This window comes from Pelobates fuscus, chromosome 4 (assembly GCF_036172605.1).
Source record: "Pelobates fuscus isolate aPelFus1 chromosome 4, aPelFus1.pri, whole genome shotgun sequence".
Lineage (NCBI taxonomy): Eukaryota > Metazoa > Chordata > Amphibia > Anura > Pelobatidae > Pelobates > Pelobates fuscus.
This window is the reverse complement of record NC_086320.1, coordinates 3,533,620-3,560,789: the sequence shown is the minus strand read 5'-3', so window position 1 is coordinate 3,560,789 and position 27,170 is coordinate 3,533,620. Positions and strand designations below refer to the sequence as shown.

The 27,170-nt window shown below is 47.8% G+C and overlaps 1 protein-coding gene across 1 annotated transcript in view; it reads right to left on the bottom strand.

Moving 5' to 3' along the window:
* The window catches only part of SCRT1 (scratch family transcriptional repressor 1), a 90,647-nt gene extending 64,584 nt beyond the window's left edge, over nucleotides 1–26,063 (bottom strand). The window contains exon 1 of the mRNA XM_063450917.1: nucleotides 25,544–26,063. Coding sequence (XP_063306987.1) covers nucleotides 25,544–25,655 — 112 coding nt within the window. The 5' untranslated portion in view covers nucleotides 25,656–26,063. The remainder of the gene's footprint in view (nucleotides 1–25,543) is intronic.
* Between the last annotated feature and the right edge of the window lie 1,107 nt (nucleotides 26,064–27,170).

The following is a 27,170-nucleotide window of genomic DNA, read 5'->3' as shown; positions in this document are numbered from 1 at the left end:
CCACTACAGCCTCTAACTCCCCTTTTACACCCCATACCCCCACTACAGCCCCTAACTCCCCTTTTACACCCCATACCCCCACTACAGCCCCTAACTCCCCTTTTACACCCATACCCTCACAACAGCACCTAACTCCCCTTTTACACCCCATACCCCCACTACAGCCTCTAACTCCCCTTTTACACCCCATAACCCACTACAGCCCCTAGCTTCCCTTCTACACCCCATAACCCACTACAGCCCCTAACTCCCCTTTTACACCCCATAACCCACTACAGCCCCTAACTCCCCCTTTACACCCCATAACCCACTACAGCCCCTAACTTCCCTTTTACACCCCATTACCCACTACAGCCCCTAACTCCCCTTTTACACCCCATAACCCACTACAGCCCCTAACTCCCCTTTTACACCCCATACCCTCACCACAGCCCCTAACTACCCCTTTTACACCCCATACCCTCACTACATCCCCTAACTCCCCTTTTACACCCCATAACCCACTACAGCCCCTAACTCCCGATTTACACCCCATACCATCACTACAGCCCCTAACTCCCCTTTTACACCCCATACCATCACTACAGCCCCTAACTCCACTTCTACACCCCATAACCCACTACAGCCCCTAACTCCCCTTTTACACCCCATAACTCCCCTTTTACACCCCATACCTCCACTACAGCAGCTAACTCCCCTTTTACACCCCATACCTCCATTACAGACCCTAGATTCCCTTCTACACCCCATAACCCACTACAGACCCTAAATCCCCTTTTACACCCCATAACCCACTACAGCCCCTAACTTCCCTTTTACATCCCATACCCCCACTTCAGCCTCTAACTCCCCTTTTACACCCCATACCCCCACTACAGCCCCTAACTCCCCTTTTACACCCCATACCCCTACTACAGCTCCTAACTCCCCTTTTACACCCCATACCCTCACAACAGCACCTAACTCCCTTTTACACCCCATAACCCCACTACAGCCCCTAACTCCCCTTTTAAACCCCATAACCCACTACAGTCCCTAGCTTCCCTTCTACACCCCATACCCCCACTACAGCTCCTAACTCCCCTTTTACACCCCATACCCCCACTACAGCCCCTAACTCCCCTTTTGCACCCCATACCCTCACTACAGCCCCAAACTCCCCTTTTACACCCCATAACCCACTACAGCCCCTAACTCCCCTTTTACACCCCATACTCTCACTACAGCCCCTAACTCCCCTTTTACACCCCATAACCCACTACAGCCCCTAACTTCCCTTTTCCATCCCATACCCCCACTACAGCCTCTAACTCCCTTTTTACACCCCATACCCCCACTACAGCCCCTAACTCCCCTTTTACACCCATACCCTCACAACAGCACCTAATTCCCCTTTTACACCCCATACCCCCACTACAGCCTCTAACTCCCCTTTTACACCCCATAACCCACTACAGCCCTTAGCTTCCCTTCTACACCCCATACCCCCACTACAGCCTCTAACTCCCCTTTTACACCCCATAACCCACTACAGCCCTTAGCTTCCCTTCTACACCCCATACCCCCACTACAGCCCCTAACTCCCCTTTTACACCCCATACCCCCACTACAGCCCCTAACTCCCCTTTTGCACCCCATGACCCACTACAGCCTCTAACTCCCCTTTTACACCCCATAACCCACTACAGCTACTAACTCCACTTTTACACCACACAACAGCCCCTAACTTCCCTTTTACACCCCATACCCCCACTACAGCCTCTAACTCCCCTTTTACACCCCATAACCCACTACAGCCCCTAACTTCCCTTTTACATCCCATACCCCCACTACAGCCTCTAACTCCCCTTTTACACCCCATACCCCCACAACAGCACCTAACTCCCCTTTTATACCCCATACCCCCACTACAGCCTCTAACTCCCCTTTTACACCCCATAACCCACTACAGTCCCTAGCTTCCCTTCTACACCCCATACCCCCACTACAGCTCCTAACTCCCCTTTTACACCCCATACCCCCACTACAGCCCCTAACTCCCCTTTTGCACCCCATACCCTCACTACAGCCCCAAACTCCCCTTTTACACCCCATAACCCACTACAGCCCCTAACTCCCCTTTTACACCCCATACTCTCACTACAGCCCCTAACTCCCCTTTTACACCCCATAACCCACTACAGCCCCTAACTTCCCTTTTCCATCCCATACCCCCACTACAGCCTCTAACTCCCCTTTTACACCCCATACCCCCACTACAGCCCCTAACTCCCCTTTTACACCCCATACCCCCACTACAGCCCCTAACTCCCCTTTTACACCCATACCCTCACAACAGCACCTAACTCCCCTTTTACACCCCATACCCCCACTACAGCCTCTAACTCCCCTTTTACACCCCATAACCCACTACAGCCCCTAGCTTCCCTTCTACACCCCATAACCCACTACAGCCCCTAACTCCCCTTTTACACCCCATAACCCACTACAGCCCCTAACTCCCCCTTTACACCCCATAACCCACTACAGCCCCTAACTTCCCTTTTACACCCCATACCCCCACTACAGCCTCTAACTCCCCTTTTACACCCCATAACCCACTACAGCCCCTAACTCCCCTTTTACACCCCATACCCTCACCACAGCCCCTAACTACCCCTTTTACACCCCATACCCTCACTACATCCCCTAACTCCCCTTTTACACCCCATAACCCACTACAGCCCCTAACTCCCGATTTACACCCCATACCATCACTACAGCCCCTAACTCCCCTTTTACACCCCATACCATCACTACAGCCCCTAACTCCACTTCTACACCCCATAACCCACTACAGCCCCTAACTCCCCTTTTACACCCCATAACTCCCCTTTTACACCCCATACCTCCACTACAGCAGCTAACTCCCCTTTTACACCCCATACCTCCATTACAGACCCTAGATTCCCTTCTACACCCCATAACCCACTACAGACCCTAAATCCCCTTTTACACCCCATAACCCACTACAGCCCCTAACTTCCCTTTTACATCCCATACCCCCACTTCAGCCTCTAACTCCCCTTTTACACCCCATACCCCCACTACAGCCCCTAACTCCCCTTTTACACCCCATACCCCTACTACAGCTCCTAACTCCCCTTTTACACCCCATACCCTCACAACAGCACCTAACTCCCTTTTACACCCCATAACCCCACTACAGCCCCTAACTCCCCTTTTAAACCCCATAACCCACTACAGTCCCTAGCTTCCCTTCTACACCCCATACCCCCACTACAGCTCCTAACTCCCCTTTTACACCCCATACCCCCACTACAGCCCCTAACTCCCCTTTTGCACCCCATACCCTCACTACAGCCCCAAACTCCCCTTTTACACCCCATAACCCACTACAGCCCCTAACTCCCCTTTTACACCCCATACTCTCACTACAGCCCCTAACTCCCCTTTTACACCCCATAACCCACTACAGCCCCTAACTTCCCTTTTCCATCCCATACCCCCACTACAGCCTCTAACTCCCTTTTTACACCCCATACCCCCACTACAGCCCCTAACTCCCCTTTTACACCCATACCCTCACAACAGCACCTAATTCCCCTTTTACACCCCATACCCCCACTACAGCCTCTAACTCCCCTTTTACACCCCATAACCCACTACAGCCCTTAGCTTCCCATCTACACCCCATACCCCCACTACAGCCTCTAACTCCCCTTTTACACCCCATAACCCACTACAGCCCTTAGCTTCCCTTCTACACCCCATACCCCCACTACAGCCCCTAACTCCCCTTTTACACCCCATACCCCCACTACAGCCCCTAACTCCCCTTTTGCACCCCATGACCCACTACAGCCTCTAACTCCCCTTTTACACCCCATAACCCACTACAGCTACTAACTCCACTTTTACACCACACAACAGCCCCTAACTTCCCTTTTACACCCCATACCCCCACTACAGCCTCTAACTCCCCTTTTACACCCCATAACCCACTACAGCCCCTAACTTCCCTTTTACATCCCATACCCCCACTACAGCCTCTAACTCCCCTTTTACACCCCATACCCCCACAACAGCACCTAACTCCCCTTTTGCACCCCATACCCTCACTACAGCCCCAAACTCCCCTTTTACACCCCATAACCCACTACAGCCCCTAACTCCCCTTTTACACCCCATACTCTCACTACAGCCCCTAACTCCCCTTTTACACCCCATAACCCACTACAGCCCCTAACTTCCCTTTTCCATCCCATACCCCCACTACAGCCTCTAACTCCCCTTTTACACCCCATACCCCCACTACAGCCCCTAACTCCCCTTTTACACCCCATACCCCCACTACAGCCCCTAACTCCCCTTTTACACCCATACCCTCACAACAGCACCTAACTCCCCTTTTACACCCCATACCCCCACTACAGCCTCTAACTCCCCTTTTACACCCCATAACCCACTACAGCCCCTAGCTTCCCTTCTACACCCCATAACCCACTACAGCCCCTAACTCCCCTTTTACACCCCATAACCCACTACAGCCCCTAACTCCCCCTTTACACCCCATAACCCACTACAGCCCCTAACTTCCCTTTTACACCCCATACCCCCACTACAGCCTCTAACTCCCCTTTTACACCCCATAACCCACTACAGCCCCTAACTCCCCTTTTACACCCCATACCTTCACTACAGCCCCTAACTCCCCTTTACACCCCATACCCTCACCACAGCCCCTAACTCCCCTTTACACCCCATACCCTCACCACAGCCCCTAACTACCCTTTACACCCCATACCCTCACCACAGCCCCTAACTCCCCTTTTACACCACATACCCTCACTACAGCCCCTAACTCCCCTTTTACACCCCATGCCCCCACTACAGCCTCTAACTCCCCTTTTACACCCCATACACCCACTACAACCCCTAGCTTCCCTTCTACACCCCATACCTCCACCACAGCCCCTAACTCCCCTTTTACACCCCATACCCTCACTACAGCCTCTAACTCCACTTTTACACCCCATACCCCCACTACAGCCCCTAACTCCCCTTTTACACCTCATACTCTCACTACAGCCCCTAACTCCACTTTTACACCCCATAACCCACTACCCCATAACCCACTACAGCCCCTAACTCCCCTTTTACATCCCTTTTACACCCCATACTCTCAATACAGGCCCTAACTCCCCTTTTGCACCCCATACCCTCATACCCTCACTACAGCCCCTAACTCCACTAACTCCCCTTTTACACCCCATACTCTCACTACAGCCCCTAACTCCCATTTTACACCCCATAACCCACTACAGCCCCTAACTTCCCTTTTACATCCCATACCCCCACTACAGCCTCTAACTCCCCTTTTACACCCCATACCACCACTACAGCCCCTAACCCTCCTTTTACACCCCATACCCCCACTACAGCCCATAACTCCCCTTTTACACCCCATAACCCACTACAGCCCCTAGCTTCCCTTCTACACCCTATACCCCGACCACAGCCCCTAACTCCCCTTTTACACCCCATAACCCACTACAGCCCCTAACTCCCCTTTTCCACCTCATACTCTCACTACAGCCCCTAACTCCACTTTTACACCCCATACCCCCACTACAGCCCCTAAATCCCCTTTTACACCCCATACCCTCACAACAGCCCCTAACTCCACTTTTAGACCCCATACCCCCACTAGAGCCCCTAGCTTCCCTTCTACACCCCATAACCCACTACAGCCCCTAACTCCCCTTTTACACCCCATACCTTCACTATAGCCCCTAACTCCCCTTTACACCCCATACCCTCACCACAGCCCCTAACTCCCCTTTACACCCCATACCCTCACCACAGCCCCTAACTACCCTTTACACCCCATACCCTCACCACAGCCCCTAACTACCCTTTTACACCCCATACCCTCACCACAGCCCCTAACTCCCCTTTTACACCACATACCCTCACTACAGCCCCTAACTCCCCTTTTACACCCCATGCCCCCACTATAGCCTCTAACTCCCCTTTTACACCCCATACACCCACTACAACCCCTAGCTTCCCTTCTACACCCCATACCCTCACTACAGCCTCTAACTCCACTTTTAGACCCCATACCCCCACTAGAGCCCCTAGCTTCCCTTTACACCCCATAACCCACTACAGCCCCTAACTTCCCTTTTACACCCCATAACCCACTACAGCCTCTAACTCCCCTTTTACACCCCATACACCCACTACAACCCCTAGCTTCCCTTCTACACCCCATACCTCCACCACAGCCCCTAACTCCCCTTTTACACCCCATACCCTCACTACAGCCTCTAACTCCACTTTTACACCCCATAACCCACTACAGCCCCTAACTCCCCTTTTACATTCCATACCCCCCACTACAGCCCCTAACTCCCCTTTTACACCCCATACCCCCACTACAGCCCCTAACTCCCCTTTTACACCCCATACTCTCACTACAGCCCCTAACTCCACTTTTACACCCCATAACCCACTACCCCATAACCCACTACAGCCCCTAACTCCCCTTTTACATCCCTTTTACACCCCATACTCTCAATACAGGCCCTAACTCCCCTTTTGCACCCCATACCCTCATACCCTCACTACAGCCCCTAACTCCACTAACTCCCCTTTTACACCCCATACTCTCACTACAGCCCCTAACTCCCATTTTACACCCCATAACCCACTACAGCCCCTAACTTCCCTTTTACATCCCATACCCCCACTACAGCCTCTAACTCCCCTTTTACACCCCATACCACCACTACAGCCCCTAACCCTCCTTTTACACCCCATACCCCCACTACAGCCCATAACTCCCCTTTTACACCCCATAACCCACTACAGCCCCTAGCTTCCCTTCTACACCCTATACCCCGACCACAGCCCCTAACTCCCCTTTTACACCCCATAACCCACTACAGCCCCTAACTCCCCTTTTACACCCCATACCCCCACTACAGCCCCTAAATCCCCTTTTACACCCCATACCCTCACAACAGCCCCTAACTCCACTTTTAGACCCCATACCCCCACTAGAGCCCCTAGCTTCCCTTCTACACCCCATAACCCACTACAGCCCCTAACTCCCCTTTTACACCCCATAACCCACTACAGCCCCTAACTCCCCCTTTACACCCCATAACCCACTACAGCCCCTAACTTCCCTTTTACACCCCATACCCCCACTACAGCCTCTAACTCCCCTTTTACACCCCATACCCTCACAACAGCCCCTAACTCCACTTTTAGACCCCATACCCCCACTAGAGCCCCTAGCTTCCCTTCTACACCCCATAACCCACTACAGCCCCTAACTCCCCCTTTACACCCCATAACCCACTACAGCCCCTAACTTCCCTTTTACACCCCATACCCCCACTACAGCCTCTAACTCCCCTTTTACACCCCATAACCCACTACAGCCCCTAACTCCCCTTTTACACCCCATACCTTCACTACAGCCCCTAACTCCCCTTTACACCCCATACCCTCACCACAGCCCCTAACTCCCCTTTACACCCCATACCCTCACCACAGCCCCTAACTCCCCTTTACACCCCATACCCTCACCACAGCCCCTAACTACCCTTTTACACCCCATACCCTCACCACAGCCCCTAACTCCCCTTTTACACCACATACCCTCACTACAGCCCCTAACTCCCCTTTTACACCCCATGCCCCCACTATAGCCTCTAACTCCCCTTTTACACCCCATACACCCACTACAGCCCCTAACTCCCCTTTTACACCTCATACTCTCACTACAGCCCCTAACTCCCCTTTTACACCACATACCCTCACTACAGCCCCTAACTCCCCTTTTACACCCCATGCCCCCACTATAGCCTCTAACTCCCCTTTTACACCCCATACACCCACTACAACCCCTAGCTTCCCTTCTACACCCCATACCCCCACTACAGCCCCTAACTCCCCTTTTACACCTCATACTCTCACTACAGCCCCTAACTCCCCTTTTACACCACATACCCTCACTACAGCCCCTAACTCCCCTTTTACACCCCATGCCCCCACTATAGCCTCTAACTCCCCTTTTACACCCCATACACCCACTACAACCCCTAGCTTCCCTTCTACACCCCATACCCTCACTACAGCCTCTAACTCCACTTTTAGACCCCATACCCCCACTAGAGCCCCTAACTCCCCTTTTACACCCCATGCCCCCACTATAGCCTCTAACTCCCCTTTTACACCCCATACACCCACTACAACCCCTAGCTTCCCTTCTACACCCCATACCCTCACTACAGCCCCTAACTCCACTTTTACACCCCATAACCCACTACCCCATAACCCACTACAGCCCCTAACTCCCCTTTTACATCCCTTTTACACCCCATACTCTCACTACAGGCCCTAACTCCCCTTTTGCACCCCATACCCTCATACCCTCACTACAGCCCCTAACTCCACTAACTCCCCTTTTACACCCCATACTCTCACTACAGCCCCTAACTCCCATTTTACACCCCATAACCCACTACAGCCCCTAACTTCCCTTTTACATCCCATACCCCCACTACAGCCTCTAACTCCCATTTTACACCCCATACCACCACTACAGCCCCTAACCCTCCTTTTACACCCCATACCCCCACTACAGCCCATAACTCCCCTTTTACACCCCATAACCCACTACAGCCCCTAGCTTCCCTTCTACACCCTATACCCCGACCACAGCCCCTAACTCCCCTTTTACACCCCATAACCCACTACAGCCCCTAACTCCCCTTTTACACCCCATACCCCCACTACAGCCTCTAACTCCCCTTTTACACCCCATAACCCACTACAGTCCCTAACTCCCCTTTTACACCCCATACCACCACTACAGCCCCTAACCCTCCTTTTACACCCCATACCCCCACTACAGCCCCTAACTCCCCTTTTACACCCCATACCCCCACTACAGCCCCTAACTCCCCTTTTACACCCCATAACCCACTACAGCCCCTTGCTTCCCTTCTACACCCCATACCCCCACTACAGCCCCTAACTCCCCTTTTACACCCCATACCCTCACTACAGCCCCTAACTCCCCTTTTGCACCCCATAACCCACTACAGCCTCTAACTCCCCTTTTACACCCCATAACCCACTACAGTCCCTAACTCCCCTTTTACACCCCATACACCCACTACAGTCCCTAACTCCCCTTTTACACCCCATACCCCCACTACAGCCCCTAACTCTCCTTTTACACCCCATACCCCCACTACAGCCCCTAAATCCCCTTTTACACCCCATACCCTCACAACAGCCCCTAACTCCCCTTTTAGACCCCATACCCCCACTAGAGCCCCTAGCTTCCCTTCTACACCCCATAACCCACTACAGCCCCTAACTCCCCTTTTACACCCCATAACCCACTACAGCCCCTAACTCCCCCTTTACACCCCATAACCCACTACAGCCCCTAACTTCCCTTTTACACCCCATAACCCACTACAGCCCCTAACTCCCCTTTTACACCCCATAACCCACTACAGCCCCTAACTCCACTTTTACACCCCATACTCTCACTACAGCCCCTAACTTCACTTTTACACCCCATAACCCACTACAGCCCCTAACTCCCATTTTACACCCCATAGTCTCACTACAGGCCCTAACTCCATTTTGCACCCCATACCCTCATACCCTCACTATAGCCCCTAACTCCCCTAACTCCCCTTTTACACCCCATACCACCACTTCAGCCACTAACCCTCCTTTTACACCCCATACCCCCACTACAGCCCCTAACTCCCCTTTTACACCCCATAACCCACTACAGCCCCTAGCTTCCCTTCTACACCCTATACCCCCACTACAGCCCCTAACTCCCCTTTTACACCCCATAACCAACTACAGCCCCTAACTCCACTTTTACACCTCACAACAGCCCCTAACTTCCCTTTTACACCCCATAACCCACTACAGCCCCTAACTTCCCTTTTACATCCCATACCCCCACTACAGCCTCTAACTCCCCTTTTACACTCCATACCCCTACTACAGCCCCTAACCCTCCTTTTACACCCCATACCCCCACTACCCCATACCCCCACTACAGCCCCTAACTCCCCTTTTACACCCCATAACCCACTACAGTCCCTAGCTTCCCTTCTACACCCTATACCCCCACTACAGCCTCTAACTCCCCTTTTACACCCCATAACCAACTACAGCCCCTAACTCCACTTTTACACCTCACAACAGCGCCTAACTTACCTTTTACACCCCATACCTCCACTACAGCCCCTAACTCCCCTTTTACACCCCATAACCCACTACAGCCCCTAACTCCCCTTTTACACCCCATAACCCACTACAGTCCCTAACTCCCCTTTTACACCCCATAACCCACTACAGCCCCTAACTCCCCTTTTACATCCCATAACCCACTACAGCCCCTAACTTCCCTTTTACACCCCATAACCCACTACAGCCCCTAACTTCCCTTTTACACCCCATACCCCCACTACAGCCTCTAACTCCCCTTTTACACCCCATAACCCACTACAGTCCCTAACTCCCCTTTTACACCCCATACCCCCACTACAGTCCCTAACTCCCCTTTTACACCCATACCCCCACTACAGCCCCTAACTCCCCTTTTATACCCCATACCCTCACAACAGCCCATAACTCCCCTTTTAGACCCCATACCCTCACCACAGCCCCTAACTCCCCTTTTACACCCCATACCCTCACTACAGCCCCTAACTCCCCTTTTACACCCCATACCCCCACTACAGCATCTAACTCCCCTTTTACACCCCATACTCTCACTACAGCCCCTAACTCCCCTTTTACACCCCATAACCCACTACAGCCCCTAACTTCCCTTTTCCATCCACTACAGCCCCTAACTCTCCTTTTGCACCCCATACCCTCACTACAGCCCCTAACTCCCCTTTTACACCCCATAACCCACTACAGCCCCTAACTTCCCTTTTACATCCCATACCCCCACTACAGCCTCTAACTCCCCTTTTACACCCCATACCCACACTACAGCCCCTAACTCCCCTTTTACACCCCATACCCCCACTACAGCCCCTAACTCTCCTTTTACACCCCATACCCCCACTACAGCCCCTAAATCCCCTTTTATACCCCATACCCTCACAACAGCCCCTAACTCCCCTTTTACACCCCACACCCCCACTAGAGCCCCTAGCTTCCCTTCTACACCCCATACCTTCACCACAGCCCCTAACTCCCCTTCTCCACCCCATACCCTCACAACAGCCCCTAACTCCCCTTTTACACCCCACACCCCCACTAGAGCCCCTAGCTTCCCTTCTACACCCCATACCTCCACCACAGCCCCTAACTCCCCTTCTCCACCCCATACCCTCACTACAGCCCCTAACTCCCCTTTTACACCCCATACCCTCACCACAGCCCCTAACTCCCCTTTTACACCCCATACCCTCACTACAGCCCCTAACTCCCCTTTTACACCCCATACCCCCACTACAGCCTCTAACTCCCCTTTTACACCCCATACCCTCACTACAGTCCCTAACTCCAGTTTTACACCCCATAACACACTACAGACCCTAACTCCCCTTTTACACCCCATAACCCACTACAGCCCCTAACTCCCCTTTTACACCCCATAACCCACTACAGCCCCTAACTCCACTTTTACACCCTATACTCTCACTACAGCCCCTAACTCCACTTTTACACCCCATAACCCACTACAGCCCCTAACTCCCCTTTTATACCCCATACTCTCACTACAGACCCTAACTCCCCTTTTGCACCCCATACCCTCACTACAGCCCCTAACTCCCTTAACTCCCCTTTTACACCCCATACTCTCACTACAGCCCCTAACTCCTCTTTTACACTCCATAACTCACTACAGCCCCTAACTCCACTTTTACACCCCATCCTCTCACTACAGCCCCAAACTCCCCTTCTACACCCCATAACCCACTACAGCCCCTAACTCCCCTTTTACACCCCATAACCCACTACAGCCTCTAACTCTACTTTTACACCCCACACCCCCACTATTTCTTCATATTCGTTTACTAAAACGTAAACAAAAGCCCTACATACGAAATATAGATGAAACGAAAAGGCGTTCAACACTGCACATGCGCGGAAACCCCCCCAAAAAAACAAAGAGGGAGCCAGCAGCGCTACCAGCTCCCTCTTTGTAATATAATTCCTCCCCCCCCCACAATTAAACCTATGGGGGTCTCTATGACCCCCATATTGACAAAAGCGAGGTTAAAGTGGCTGCTCGCTTTCATTATTGCTGCCCATTCACTAGTGCAAAAAGGGGGGATCTGGCACAGACTGATGCTCCTAGCGCTTACCAATGACCATCAGCACCACACCAGACACCATAACCACCACAGACCCCACGAACCGCTGCAGCTTGGTTGGGGTCTCACCGTCTCCTACCCACCCTGGACCTACGACAAGGCTCCAGGTTCCAGTGGATGAACCTATCTTTCCCCAGAGAGCGAAGTAGGAACAGGAACAAGCTCTTACAAGAGCTCAGTGAAGCTAAGGGAGTATGAAGAGCCTAGCAATCCCTGTAGTGATTATAGCTGTCCCATCCAAACACGAGTCAAGGCTGCGAATTGAGGGTGAAGTAGAACTGGTTTAATGAGCATACAGGTCTTTCTTATTGTGGCAAAACCAACCTCGCCACTGTGCACTGGAGGAGCCTGCTTGCTCGCCTCCTACCTGCTGACTATGGCCCTCTCATCAGCCCATGCTAGACTTAAACTCCATGGCGATTTGACTGTGTTTGTGGCATCTGAGCGCTGTTCGGATATATTGAGCGCTCAGATCCAAGCCATCTGGGGATGGGTTGAATGTGGGGGTTCTGTTCAGTATGATAGGAGTTATGTATTTTTGTGTCTTTTGCTAACATGTGCTCAATGGAGTCTGCCTTTATCCCTGGATATAATTGGATTACCTCTCCATTGTCTCCAGGATAGAGGACTCTTGTGAAACTGGTTTGGGCCGGAAAGCCATGCTGGCAGTGGGTTTTAAAAATACTTTTGCTAACTTTTGAACCCCTGGTCTGATTCATGCTATTTAAATATGTTGTTCCCCTGAATGGATTGATTGTGAATATGTAATTTTTATATGAATGCGATGTATAGTTTTAAAGTTATAGTATATTTGTAAAAACTGTATTTCTCTGCCTGTGATAATTAAATTTCCCATTGTGTAAGATAATTGTATCACAGGCAGAGGCAAGGATTTTACTGTGGGTTGTAACTGTTATTTAATTGGTTATTTTATACCTCCCTGTGGGCGGTCCTGTATGTGCAAGACCGTAATAAAAACCAGGCTGGGTGTGCCAGCACAGTGAGTTCCTGCTTAACCCTCAAAGTGAAGTGTCGTTTCATTCTTGGGGGGAATCTGACTGTATGCCGATTGCCAGGAGTGTAAGCTGTTCGTAGGGCTTTTCCTGTTCGGCTGCTTCCAGGGTTCGTGTGTTTCCTGTTCGGGAGTTGGGGGATTCGTGAAGTTTGGAGTTCGGGAGATTGGTGATTGCTTCTGGTCTATCTGAAAGGGGATTAAACGCCTAAACAGTTTTTATCCTCTTGTGAGCAAAACAGTCCGTTACACTTATATACACACATTTTCCCACAAGGTTACCACCCACGTGGACCTTGTGGAGCACAGGACACAAAGTCACAACAGCCAATCACAGTATTGTACAGTTAGACACTCCCAGGTAATGTACACAAACCCTCCCCTCTGCCTGTGATACAATTACCAAACACAATGGACTAACTTAATTATCACAGGCAGAAAATATCCAGTTTTACCCAAAGTACAGAAACACCCCAAAAACAACAACATATCGCCACAAATTATACATCACTGGATAGCCCTGATCTGGGTGAACAACATATGCAAAAATCACGCAGATCAGAGCAGGGGTTCAAAAGTTTTATGGAAGTCACATTTGACCAACCGCAAGCATGGCTTTCATGCCCAAAACAGTTCCACAGATTTAGGCTGTGCAGCCAGTCTATCTTCTCCTCTATCCTGGAGATAATTGGCTTAAGTGGCTTCAGTAACCTAATTATCTCCAGTAACAGGAAATATCAAAAACTGCTACAAAAACCACATAAAAATACATAACTCTTATAATACAATATTTAACCTATATGTCCAATGTTAAAAGTGCCCTATAGTACAAGGAAGGGTGAGGTCAGAAAATAGCAAGGGCTGATGAGAGATTGAGGAGGGACAAAGCAGCCAGTTAAAACTGGTCTGGCAGTGTCCCTGGGACAACGCCCTGCTGGAGAAACAATAGGACAGGAAAAAGGGGGAGGGGAAGAGGCACATTTTCCCATGGATTTAAAAGGGCAGAAAAAGTGTTTTAAGACCAATAAGCCCAAATAGACTTTTTAAATGGCAATACACTCCAGGGGCCATAGTCACAGGGTAGAAGGCCCCTCCAAAAGCCAGTGGCGAAGGGCAGTTCGTCACACTTATGTCCCCCCCAAGTCCCCACCCATGAGTGGCGGGTGGGGACCCCCAAGGACCGGCGGGTGGGGACCACAAATAATAAAGTGACTAGGGGTCTCTAAGCCCCTAGTCACTCCCCCCCTCTTCAAAAACAAAATTCTACCTACCCCCCTCACCCTAATAGTGGGGGGGACAATAAACTAACCCTGTAAAATAAAATTTAATACTTACCATTAGATGTCTTCTTTCTTCTTTTCTTTAGTTCCTGATCCAATTATCTCCCAGGCACAGAAGAGGGATTATCTGACGTTCCTGGACCTGATAGCCATGTGATTGTGTATTTATTTCTATTGTGGTTTACTCTCAGGTCCAGGGGGGAGTGCCCTCTGCATGGGGACTGTCATTAAAGACCAGTTGTGGCTACCATTAAACTGAGATTTGTTTTACCCTTCATGAAGACTAGGCTCCTGTTTGGGGGATTGGAGAGCTATATTCACACTCTGGGGATTGCTATAATCACTATACTCCCTTGGATCACACTTGCTCTTATAAGAGCAGCCTGCTTCGCTCTCGGGACTAAGAGAGGTCTACCCACTGGTAGCTGGATACTGGTCTTGGTCCCAGGGTGGGTGGAGGACAGTGAGACCCCAACCAAGCTACGGCGGTTTGTGGGGCTTACAGTGGTTATGGTGTTCCAGTGCAGTGCTTATGGTGCTTGCAAGTGCTAGGAAGTAGTGATTGACAGAGGTACCCGGTCGGGGTGCCAGGCGGTCTGTCACAATCCATAGGTTTTAATGCGGGGAAGCGATAAGTTATGTTTTTTTATTACAAGGAGGGAGCTAGTAGCGCTGGCGGCTCCCTCCTTGTTTTTTTTTTTTGCACATGCGCAGTTCTGTTCGTCCTAATGGGTGAGACTAATTATTTTTTAACAAATTTTGTTTGAAAACTAATGGTTTGCGGATTAAATTCGGGATTGACAAATGACAATTTTATTTAGTACGAAAACATTCGTACAAAACGAAAATTTCACTGGTGCACATGTTTACTGTTAATCAAATGTCCTTGATTAATTAATCCTCAGCAAGTGTGACCACCTCTATAAAAGCTGAAGTTTAAGCAGTTTGCTGGTCTGAAGCATTCATTTGTGTGTTAACACAATGCCAAGGAGGAGAACATCAGCAATCATCTTAGAGAAGCAATTGTTGCTTTGTTGCTGTCCATCAAACAGGGAAGGTTTCTATGGCCAATTCTAAACAATCTAAAGTCCATCAATCTACTGTGAGAAAGATTGTTCAAAAGTAGAAAGTATTCAAGACAGTTGCCAATCTTCCCAGGAGTGGACGTCCAGGCCCAAGGGAGAGTGTGCTGCTTAGCGGACAAGGGCACATGTATGAGTGGGGAGATGGATGAGCTGTAATTGGCTGTCATGTCTGTGTGGCAGTGTTGGATGTTAGAAATAGGTGGGGACTAATTAAACAGACCTCTGTGCCCGCCCGCCCTTCTTTTAGCTCCTGGTTTATCACAGCTGGCGGGGGGCGTGTCCTTACCAAACAGGTTGGGAGATGGTTTAACAGGTAGAAGATTAAGGTGGATCATGGCCGGGTCTCAACCTCCCCTGTCTCTTATTGTAAACCGCAAGGGTAACAGGTTGGACATGTCCCCACCGACATGAAAGCCGGTTGGTGGGGAGCATTAAAAGTAAAAGGGAATTTTGTTATGACGAGGGGGGAGGTGAGAGCCTTTGGGGGTGTGAGTTAGCTTGGCAAGGACATTTTTTGGTTAAATTAAGTATACAGTATGACATTATGTTATTTATATGTTAATTTATTGATCGGATAGGTTATATCTATAGTTTTATAATAAAGACAAATGGGTTATACAGTGTTTATGTGTATATTTTAATAAATGCTGTGGCCGATTTCATCCAACATTGGTGTCTGTCTTTATCGGGAGGTGTAGCGGAGCTGCAATACTGAGAATGAATATCTCCACTGGAATCCTCTGGAGCTGGAAGGGAAGCACTGGTTAGTAGATATAGCCCATTCCCCCAGTAACTGGACGACACACAGTTCTGGGAGTCAACTGATTTTTATTAGTCCACATGGATTTTTATGCACAGCCCCATAGTATGGGGTCTCCGGGACAAGTTGAAAGGGAATTTTCCCAAGATGCACTGGGTCTGAGAGATAATTGAGATGGGAATTTTAGATAACTCAATTATCTCTCAGTTACATGAAATTACATAACATTTTATAAAACATCCCAAAAACATAATAAAACAGTACAGGAACCCCACAATTCTTATATCCCCGAATAGCCTGAATCTGAGCGCACAACTTATCCGAAAATCGCTCAGGTTGGTTCGGTGGCTATTCGGGAGGAGATTTCACCAGCCGGCCACAAGGTGATTCCCCAAAAGCGTTCCAGAGAATCCAGGGCTGTAACTGATCTTGGTTCGGAAGTTCCTGCATGAACACCGACGAACGCTCCCCCTGGCTCTTAGGTAGCGGATGCTCCCCTCAGTCGTGGTTCGTATAGTTGTTCGGGAAAGTATACAGGCAGAAGTATCATCTTGACCGGGGTTTACGAGCACACGTAGCCGAAATTAGTTCCACGCACTCGACGACCAAGTGCCGCTGCCTGCGTGAAAGCACTCAAGTACTCCTTAATTGAGGTTAACAGCCAGGGGTAGTCAGTGGTCTAAGTCAATAACGGGGGGAAGAGGGAACCACACAAGTTCTGTTCGGTTCCCGAACAGGGGGTTACTGATCTGTTCACAAGATCTCATTATGGGTTCGGACAACCCAGGGACTGATGCCAGGTCCACCACAGGGGGTTTAATGGTTGGTTTTGGGAAGGGTTATCTCATCCAGTGCCCACTAAGTACATACACAACACATTCATCATAAAGTTAGACCATGCTATGCTCAGAGAAACTGCAAAAAAAAAAAAAAGAGTTACATCTCAGACTCTACAGGCCTCAGTTAGCATATTAAATGTTAAAGTTTATGACAGTACAATTAGAAAAAGACTGAACAGGTATGGTTTGTTTGGAAGGGTTTCCAAGAGAAAGTCTTTTCTCTCAGATGCAAGTTTACAAAGTTGCATCTGAACAAACCACAAGACTTCTGGAACAATGTCCTTTGGACAGACAAGACCAAAGTGTGGAGGTTTGGCTAGAATATACAGAGCCATGTTTGGCGAAAACCAGACACCACATATCAGCACAAACACCTCATCCCAAATATCAAGCTCGGTGGTGGAGGGGTGATGATTTGGGCTTGTTATGCAGCCACAGGACCTGGGAACCTTGCAGTCATTGAGTCGACCATATATGTATAGGAAAGTACTCTACAGTCAAATGTGAGGCCATGTGTCCGACAGCTCAAGCTTGCCCAAAATGGAGTAATAAAACAGGTAATTGATCCCGAGCACACCAGCAAAAAGAAAAGAATTAAGGTGTTGCCATGGCCCAGTCAAAGTCCAGACCTCAACCCGATGGAAATGCTGTGTGAAGACATTAGGAGAGCTGTGATGTAAGAGACTGATAAAGTCACATAGTAAATGATTCCGACTAAAGGTGGCTTACAGGATATGGGATTGTATGGTGTACTTAGTTTTTCACACATTTATTTTTATTAAATAAATCATGACACGGTGTAATATGTCATGTGTTGTTGTTCATCTGAGGTTCTATTTACCTCATTTTAAGACCTGCTAAGGAACAGATGGTCATTATTATGTCATAATATGTAAAACCATAGAATTCAGAGTGTGCTTTCCTTTTCCCATGACTATAGGTAGACTTCGAGGATAGATGCAGAATAAACAGCTTTGTAGGGGTATTGTATAGAGAGATACAGAGATAATGTGGCGGACCGCCTGGTAACCCGACTGGGTACCTCCACCAAACAAGATTCCTAGTTATAGCCGGGACACCATAAGCACTTTCAGCCCCTTAGCAGCCGCAGCTTGGCTGTGGTTTTGCTGTCTCTTCCCAACCCTGGCTCTGAGTCCTGGATCCAGCTTCCAGTGGTCAAAACTCTCCTCCAGAGAGTATAACAGTATAGCAGTAATTATAGCCAATATAGCATCCCCCCCACACATTAGCCAAAACGTAATGCTGAAAAGTCATCTATTTAATGCAGGCACAGTCACAGAATTTATACACACAGTAAACTCCTCCCCTGTGCCTCAGAGATAATTGAGTCAGGAACTGTACAAACTCAATTATCTCCAAGTACAGAAAAACGTAAAATTTCACAACACCCCAAAAGTACCCCCAAAATCCATGGAAACCAAATCCCCAGATAGCCCCGATCTGAGTGACCATAATATCCCAAAATCACTCAGATCAGTTCAGTGGTTTGGATTTTCCATGAAAGTCAACTTTTGACCGACCGCACACGTGGCTTCTGCCCAAATAGTTCCATAAGAAAAGTGGAAGCGGTTGGTCAATTTCAGGAGTGTAAAAACGAGCAAACTACTGAATGCATCCTCTGGCTCCTAGGTAACAATTGTTCGCATAGTTCATGCGAACAATCCTACCGAATGACATGAATAGCAACGAAGCAGGCGTTCATCAAAGTTCAGCTGTGTTCGTGAGTTAAAGTGTCCGATTTGAGTTCCATGAACTCGACGACCGCTGCCTGCGTTCGTGCGAACAAGATGGGCGCCAACTCAGTTCCCACGTGTTCATGCAAAGAACAGCGCCCACCTAGCTGAAAAATTAGAATCCACAATGATGGAGGTTTCAGGAGAGGTCAATAGGGGTTAACAAGCACAGAGGTGGTCCGCAGTTCGTTGGTTTGTACGGTTCCCGAACAATACAGGTAAAATCCCAAGAACAAAGTCTTTTAACATGTCTTTTACATGGCCCATAGTACTTGGGCAGGAATCTAGCTAGCAGGCTCCTCCAGGAGCTCGTCGCAGAGGCATCTTTGCCACAGATAGATACATAAATAGATAAATATAAACTATATAAATACATTTATACTGTAGCGATATATGGATAGACAGACAGAGATAGACAGACAGAGACAGAGAGATACCTATCTGACCCTCAACATCTAAATTTAGTTCTTATAGAGAACAGAGCATTGTGAGCGACAACCTGTCTTTGAATTTGAATTGCTACAGAGCTCTGTGTGTGTGAGTGCAGAGCTCAGTATGTGTGAGAGAGTGTAGAGCTGTGTGTGTGAAAGAGTGCAGAGCTCTCTGTGTGAGATGGTGCAGAGTTTTGTGTGTAAAATGGTGCAGAGTTGTGTGTCTGAGAGAGTGCAGAGCTCTGTGTGTGTGAGAGAGTGCAGAGCTCTGTGTGTGTGAGAGAGTGCAGAGCTCTGTGTGTGTGAGAGAGTGCAGAGCTCTGTGTGTGTGTGAGAGAGTGCAGAGCTCTGTGTGTGTGAGAGAGTGCAGAGCTCTGTGTGTGTGAGAGAGTTTAGAGTTGTGTGTGTGAGACAGTGCAGAGCTGTGTGTGAAAGAGTGTTGACCTCTGTGTGTGAGATGGTGCAAAGCTATGTGTGTGTGAGAGAGTGCAGAGCTCTGTGTGTGTGAGAGATGATGCAGAACTGTGTGTGTGAGATGGTGTTGAGCTCTGTGTGTAAAATGGTGCAGAGCTCTGTGTGAGAGTGCAGAGCTGTGTGTTTGAGATGGTGCAGAGCTGTGTGTGTGAAAGAGTGCAGAGCTCTGTGTGTTTGAGAGAATGCAGAGCTCTGTGTGCGAAATGGTGCAGTGTTCTGTGTGCGAAATGGTGCAGAGCACTGTGAGTGAGATGGTGCAGAGCTGTGTGTGTGAGAGAGTGCAGAGCTGTGTGTGTGTGTGAGAGAGTGCAGAGCTGTGTGTGTGTGAGAGAGTGCAGAGCTGTGTGTGTGTGAGAGAGTGCAGAGCTGTGTGTGTGAGAGAGTGCAGAGCTGTGTGTGTGAGAGAGTGCAGAGCTGTGTGTGTGTGAGAGAGTGCAGAGCTGTGTGTGTGAGAGAGTGCAGAGCTGTGTGTGTGAGAGAGTGCAGAGCTGTGTGTGTGAGAGAGTGCAAAGCTGTGTGTGTGTGAGAGAGTGCAGAGCTGTGTGTGTGTGAGAGAGTGCAGAGCTGTGTGTGTGAGAGAGAGTGCAGAGCTGTGTGTGTGAGAGAGTGCAGAGCTGTGTGTGTGTGAGAGAGTGCAGAGCTGTGTGTGTGTGAGAGAGTGCAGAGCTGTGTGTGTGTGAGAGAGTGCAGAGCTGTGTGTGTGAGAGAGAGTGCAGAGCTGTGTGTGTGAGAGAGAGTGCAGAGCTGTGTGTGTGTGAGAGTGCAGAGCTGTGTGTGTGAGAGAGTGCAGAGCTGTGTGTGTGTGAGAGAGTGTAGAGCTGTGTGTGAGAGAGTGCAGAGCTGTGTGTGTGAGAGAGTGCAGAGCTGTGTGTGTGTGAGAGAGTGCAGAGCTGTGTGTGTGAGAGAGTGCAGAGCTGTGTGTGTGTGAGAGAGTGCAGAGCTGTGTGTGTGAGAGAGTGCAGAGCTGTGTGTGTGTGAGAGAGTGCAGAGCTGTGTGTGTGAGAGAGTGCAGAGCTGTGTGTGTGAGAGAGTGCAGAGCTGTGTGTGTGTGAGAGAGTGCAGAGCTGTGTGTGTGTGAGAGAGTGCAGAGCTGTGTGTGTGAGAGAGTGCAGAGCTGTGTGTGTGTGAGAGAGTGCAGAGCTGTGTGTGTGAGAGAGTGCAGAGCTGTGTGTGTGAGAGAGTGCAGAGCTGTGTGTGTGAGAGAGTGCAGAGCTGTGTGTGTGTGAGAGAGTGCAGAGCTGTGTGTGTGAGAGAGTGCAGAGTTGTGTGTGTGAGAGAGTGCAGAGCTGTGTGTGTGAGAGAGTGCAGAGCTGTGTGTGTGAGAGAGTGCAGAGCTGTGTGTGTGAGAGGGTGCAGAGCTGTGTGTGTGAGAGAGTGCAGAGCTGTGTGTGTGAGAGAGTGCAGAGCTGTGTGTGTGAGAGAGTGCAGAGCTGTGTGTGTGAGAGAGTGCAGAGCTGTGTGTGTGTGAGAGAGTGCAGAGCTGTGTGTGTGAGAGAGTGCAGAGCTGTGTGTGTGAGAGAGTGCAGAGCTGTGTGTGTGAGAGAGTGCAGAGCTGTGTGTGTGAGAGAGTGCAGAGCTGTGTGTGAGAGAGTGCAGAGCTGTGTGTGTGAGAGAGTGCAGAGCTGTGTGTGAGAGAGTGCAGAGCTGTGTGTGTGTGAGAGAGTGCAGAGCTGTGTGTGTGTGAGAGAGTGCAGAGCTGTGTGTGTGTGAGAGAGTGCAGAGCTGTGTGTGTGAGAGAGTGCAGAGCTGTGTGTGTGAGAGAGTGCAGAGCTGTGTGTGTGAGAGAGTGCAGAGCTGTGTGTGTGTGAGAGAGTGCAGAGCTGTGTGTGTGTGAGAGAGTGCAGAGCTGTGTGTGTGAGAGAGTGCAGAGCTGTGTGTGTGAGAGTGCAGAGCTGTGTGTGTGAGAGAGTGCAGAGCTGTGTGTGTGTGAGAGAGTGCAGAGCTGTGTGTGTGTGAGAGTGCAGAGCTGTGTGTGTGTGAGAGAGTGCAGAGCTGTGTGTGTGTGAGAGAGTGCAGAGCTGTGTGTGTGAGAGAGTGCAGAGCTGTGTGTGTGAGAGAGTGCAGAGCTGTGTGTGTGTGAGAGAGTGCAGAGCTGTGTGTGTGAGAGAGTGCAGAGCTGTGTGTGTGAGAGAGTGCAGAGCTGTGTGTGTGTGAGAGAGTGCAGAGCTGTGTGTGTGAGAGAGTGCAGAGCTGTGTGTGTGAGAGAGTGCAGAGCTGTGTGTGTGAGAGAGTGCAGAGCTGTGTGTGTGAGAGAGTGCAGAGCTGTGTGTGTGAGAGAGTGCAGAGCTGTGTGTGAGATGGTGACAAGCTTTGTGTGTGTTAAAGGATTTTAGTCCTGGGGAAGATTTGAAAGTGTGCGGGAGGTCGTTCCATAATTGCGGCGCTCTGTAGGAAAAGGAGAATCGAGACGCTTTCTTTTCGTATTGAGGCAGACTAAATAAAGTACCTCCTTCTCCTACAGAGCGCCGCAATTATGGAATGACCTCCCGCACACTTTCAAATCTTCCCTAAGCCTTAAGTCCTTTAAGAGATCCCTCTCTACATATCTCATAACAGAATGCACGTGTCATGGTTGATTATATATTTCCTACCTGTTCCATGTTACATTTTGTATATATTGTATATTAATATTGTTTTTGTATTTTATTGTACCCTATTGTATCAATGCAATGTTTGTGGACCCAGGACATACTTGAAAACGAGAGAAATCTCAATGTATCCTTCCTGGTAAAATATTTTATAAATAAATAAATGAGTGCTATAATATGTAACATGTAACGTGTAACCTGCAGTACGAATACTAGAATATGTAACGTGTAACCTGCAGTACGAATACTAGAATATGTAACGTGTAACCTGCAGTACGAATACTAGAATATGTAACGTGTAACCTGCAGTACGAATACTAGAATATGTAACGTGTAACCTGCAGTACGAATACTATAATATGTAATGTGTAACCTGCAGTATGAGTGCTACTATAGGTAGCATGTAATGTGTAAATTGTGTAAACGAGTGCTCTAATATGTAACATGTAACCTGCAGTATGAGGGCTCTAATATGTAACACATAACAAGCAGTATGAGTGCTATTATATGAAACATGTAACTATGAGGGCTATTAAAGGTAACATGTAACAGTTAACTAGCACTTTGAGTGCTATTATATGTAGCATGTAATGTGTAACCTGCAGTACGAATACTATAATATGTAACGTGTAACTTGCAGTATGAATGCTATTATATGTAACATGTAACTATGAGGGCTATTAAAGGTAACATGTAATGTGTAACAGTTAACTAGCAGTATGAGTGCTATTATATGTAGCATGTAACGTGTAACTTGCAGTATGACTGCTTTAATATGGAACATGTCAGTACGAGAGCTATAATATATAACATGTAACCTGCAGTACGAATGCTATAATATGTAAAATGTAACATGTAACGTGCAGTGTGAATGCTATAATATGTAACATGTAAAGTGCAACATGCAGTACGAGTGTTTAATATGTAACATGTAACGTGTAAGCTGCAGTATGAGTGCTATAATATGTAATGTGTAACTTGCAGTATGAGAGCTATAATATGTAACATGTAAAGTGTAACATGCAGTACGAGTGCATTAATATGTGACATGTAAAGTGTAACCTGCAGTATGAATACTATAATATGTAACATGTAACAGGTAGTATGAGGGCTATAATATGTAACATATAACGTGTAACCTGCAATACAAGCGCTATAATATGTAACATGTAAAGTGTAACCTGCAGTACGAGTGCATTAATATGTAACATGTAAAGTGTAACAGGCAGTTAGAGTGCTATTATATGTAACATGTAACCTGCAGTACAAATGCTGAGTGGTATAATATGTAGCATGTAACTATGAGGGCTATGTAACGTGTAACAGTTAACTATCAGTATGAGTGCTATTATATGTAGCATGTAACGTGCAACTTGCAGTATGAGGGCTATTATATATAGCATGTAACGTGCAACTTGCAGTATGATGGCTATTATATGTAGCATGTAACGTAACTTGCAGTATGAGGGCTATTATATATAGCATGTAACGTGCAACTTGCAGTATGATGGCTATTATATGTAGCATGTAACGTGTAACTTGCAGTATGAGGGCTATTATATATAGCATGTAACGTGCAACTTGCAGCATGATGGCTATTATATGTAGCATGTAACGTGTAACTTGCATTATGAGTGGTAATATATGTAGCATGTAACGTGTAACTTGCAGTATGAATGCTATTATATGTAACATGCATTGTATAACTTGCAGTATGATGGCTATAATTTGTAACATGTAATGTGTAACCTTCAGCACAAGTGCTATAATGTGTAATATGTAACCTGCAATATGAATGCTATAATATGTAACGTGTAATCAGCAGTATGAGTGCTATTATATGTAACATGTAATTGTAACTTACAGTACAAGTATTATACTATGTAACATGTAAACTGCAGTATGAGTGCTATGATAGGTAACATACAACGTGTAACCTGTAGTATGATTTCTATTATATGTAACGTGTAACTTGCGTTTTGAGTGCTATTATATGTAACATTTAATGTGTAACTTGCAGTATGAGTGGAGCTATTATATGTAACATGAAGTATGTGGGCTATAATATGTAACATGTAATGTGTAACCTGCAGTATGAGAGCTATAATATGTAACATATAAGCTGCAGTACGAGTGCCATAATATGTAAACTGTAAAGTGTAACTTGCAGTATGAATGCTATAATATGTAACATGTAAAGTGTAACATGCAGTACGAGTGCTTTAATGTGTAACATGTAACCTGCAGTACAAGTGCTATAATATGTAACGTGTAGCTTGCAGTATGAGAGCTATAATACGTAACATGTAAAGTGTAACATGCAGTACAAGGGCTTTAATATGTAACGTGTAAGCTGCAGTATGAGAGCTATAATATGTAACATATAATGTGTAACATGTAACCTGCAGTATGAGTGATATATGTAACGTGTAACATGCAGGACGAGTGATATGTGTAACATGTAACCTACAGTATGAGTACTGCTATAGGTAACATGTAACGTGTAACTTGCAGTATGAGTGATATAATATGTAACGTGCAACATGCAGCATGAGTGATATAATATGTAACATGTAACATGCAGTACGAGTGATATAATATGTAACGTGTAACCTGCAGTACGAGTGATATAATATGTAACGTGTAACCTGCAGTACGAGTGATATAATATGTAATGTGTAACATGCAGTACGAGTGATATAATATATAACATGTAACCTGCAGTACGAGTGATAGAATATATAAAATGTAACATGCAGCATGAGTGATATAATATGTAACGTGTAACATGCAGTACGAGTGATATAATATGTAACATGTAACCTGCAGTAAGAGTGATATAATATGTAACGTGTAACATGCAGTAAGAGTGCTATTATATGTAGCAAGCTGCACATATCTCCACCTGTAACTAGGCCCACATACCTTTGTCCTGGAGATGTGAGCCAAACTCTGCTCGATGTCTGACATGTGAACTCTCCGTGTCGGACGAACAGAAACCATCCTTTACTTTTTTCACCAGAAAGGACCTTGGCATTGTTCCTCTTCACTCCACAGGTGAAAGGTCACAGCAGGGTTATAGAGGATGAGATGACGTGAGATGATATTCAGGTGATATTTCTTAAACATATATTGTCAGGGTCAGAGAGAAGGAGCTTGGCGAGGGGCAGGGGTAAGGCCCCAACCCTCAGAATTTGGGAAGCCTCTGCTGGGAAGCATGGGTTCAAACTGGTTCAGCACCGGACAGCTCCCAATACACAGCAGTCCTTCAGCACCGGACACGGACAGCTCCACTATAATACATCCTCCTCTGCAACCCTCTCTATTTAGTCACACGTCTTCCCGTGCAGCCCCCTACCGAGTCACGCTTGTGTTTTGATGATGCCTTATTGCATTTCTCTTCATCAATCCCATACGTTTGGGTTTTTCTCGTTGTCCCTCTGTTTCTCCCACCCTTTGCTTTCTGTCTCCTCGCTGCCCCTCCTTCCTCTCCAGGGCTGTCATACTCTCTCTCTGCTCTGCATTCTGTTCCTCCCTCTCTGCTTTCTGCTGTTTCAGGATCTCGTCGTTTCTCTTCTTCAGTGCTCTGGAATTGTGGGGACGTTTGGCTTGTGCGGCAGGATTTATAGGGCTGTGATCAGGTGCTGCAGCGGGATGGCAGGATGTCCTGGTCTCATATCTCAGGACACCCCCTGGGACCATTCCTGCTGTATAACAGCTCAACACCCTGATCTCTGCAGATGGAAGTTCTCTGGGAACAGAAAAAATGAAGGAGAAATGATCCAGCCCAAAGTGAGGCAAAAGTCACCTCTCTCCACCAATACACTATCTATTCCACGTTCTTTTTAAACTACTCAATGTATGTATTTCTGTGACGTTTCTCCCTGTGCTTTACCTAGAATGAATCCACCATTTGGTTACACTCTATCCTTCCTTCGCTTTCGGAGGGTATTAATGTCCACATTTGGGGGAAGGAAAGACTCTGCTGTTTTGTATATTTGTATCTTGTGAATGGGTTAAAGTGAATTCATTAAATTTAGAGGAAACCTTTTTCTTGCTTGCCGGTAATGCATTCCTTATGCAATTTCATCTATACATTGTGCTGGTGAAATCGCTAAAAAAAAATGTAAAGATTTTGCAAAATACTTAATTAAAAACGTGCTCCTCCTCAGTCCTGGCAGACAGACTATCGGCATAGACTCCATGCCAATGTCTGTCTGCTAGAAAGCCTTCCTACCGGCTGTTTGCCACATATTGACGTCTTGCGTGTGTCATGCTGTTTGCCACCAGGTTGAAGACCTGCCAATGGTGCGTGCCCATTTCAATGTTGGCCCACCACAGTTTGTCCTTGTTTCTAACTTTTAGGTTACATGATTTGCTATCGATACATTTTTATCACACAATATGCCTTTGATTTGTATTTCTTATATTATACATACAGAGCACATATTCCTTTTCTTTGCATGATAATAACTAGCATTTCTTTTTTTATTCTGTGACTTATCTTACAAACGTGTTCTGCTCTCTTTTTCTGTATATATATAAATGTATT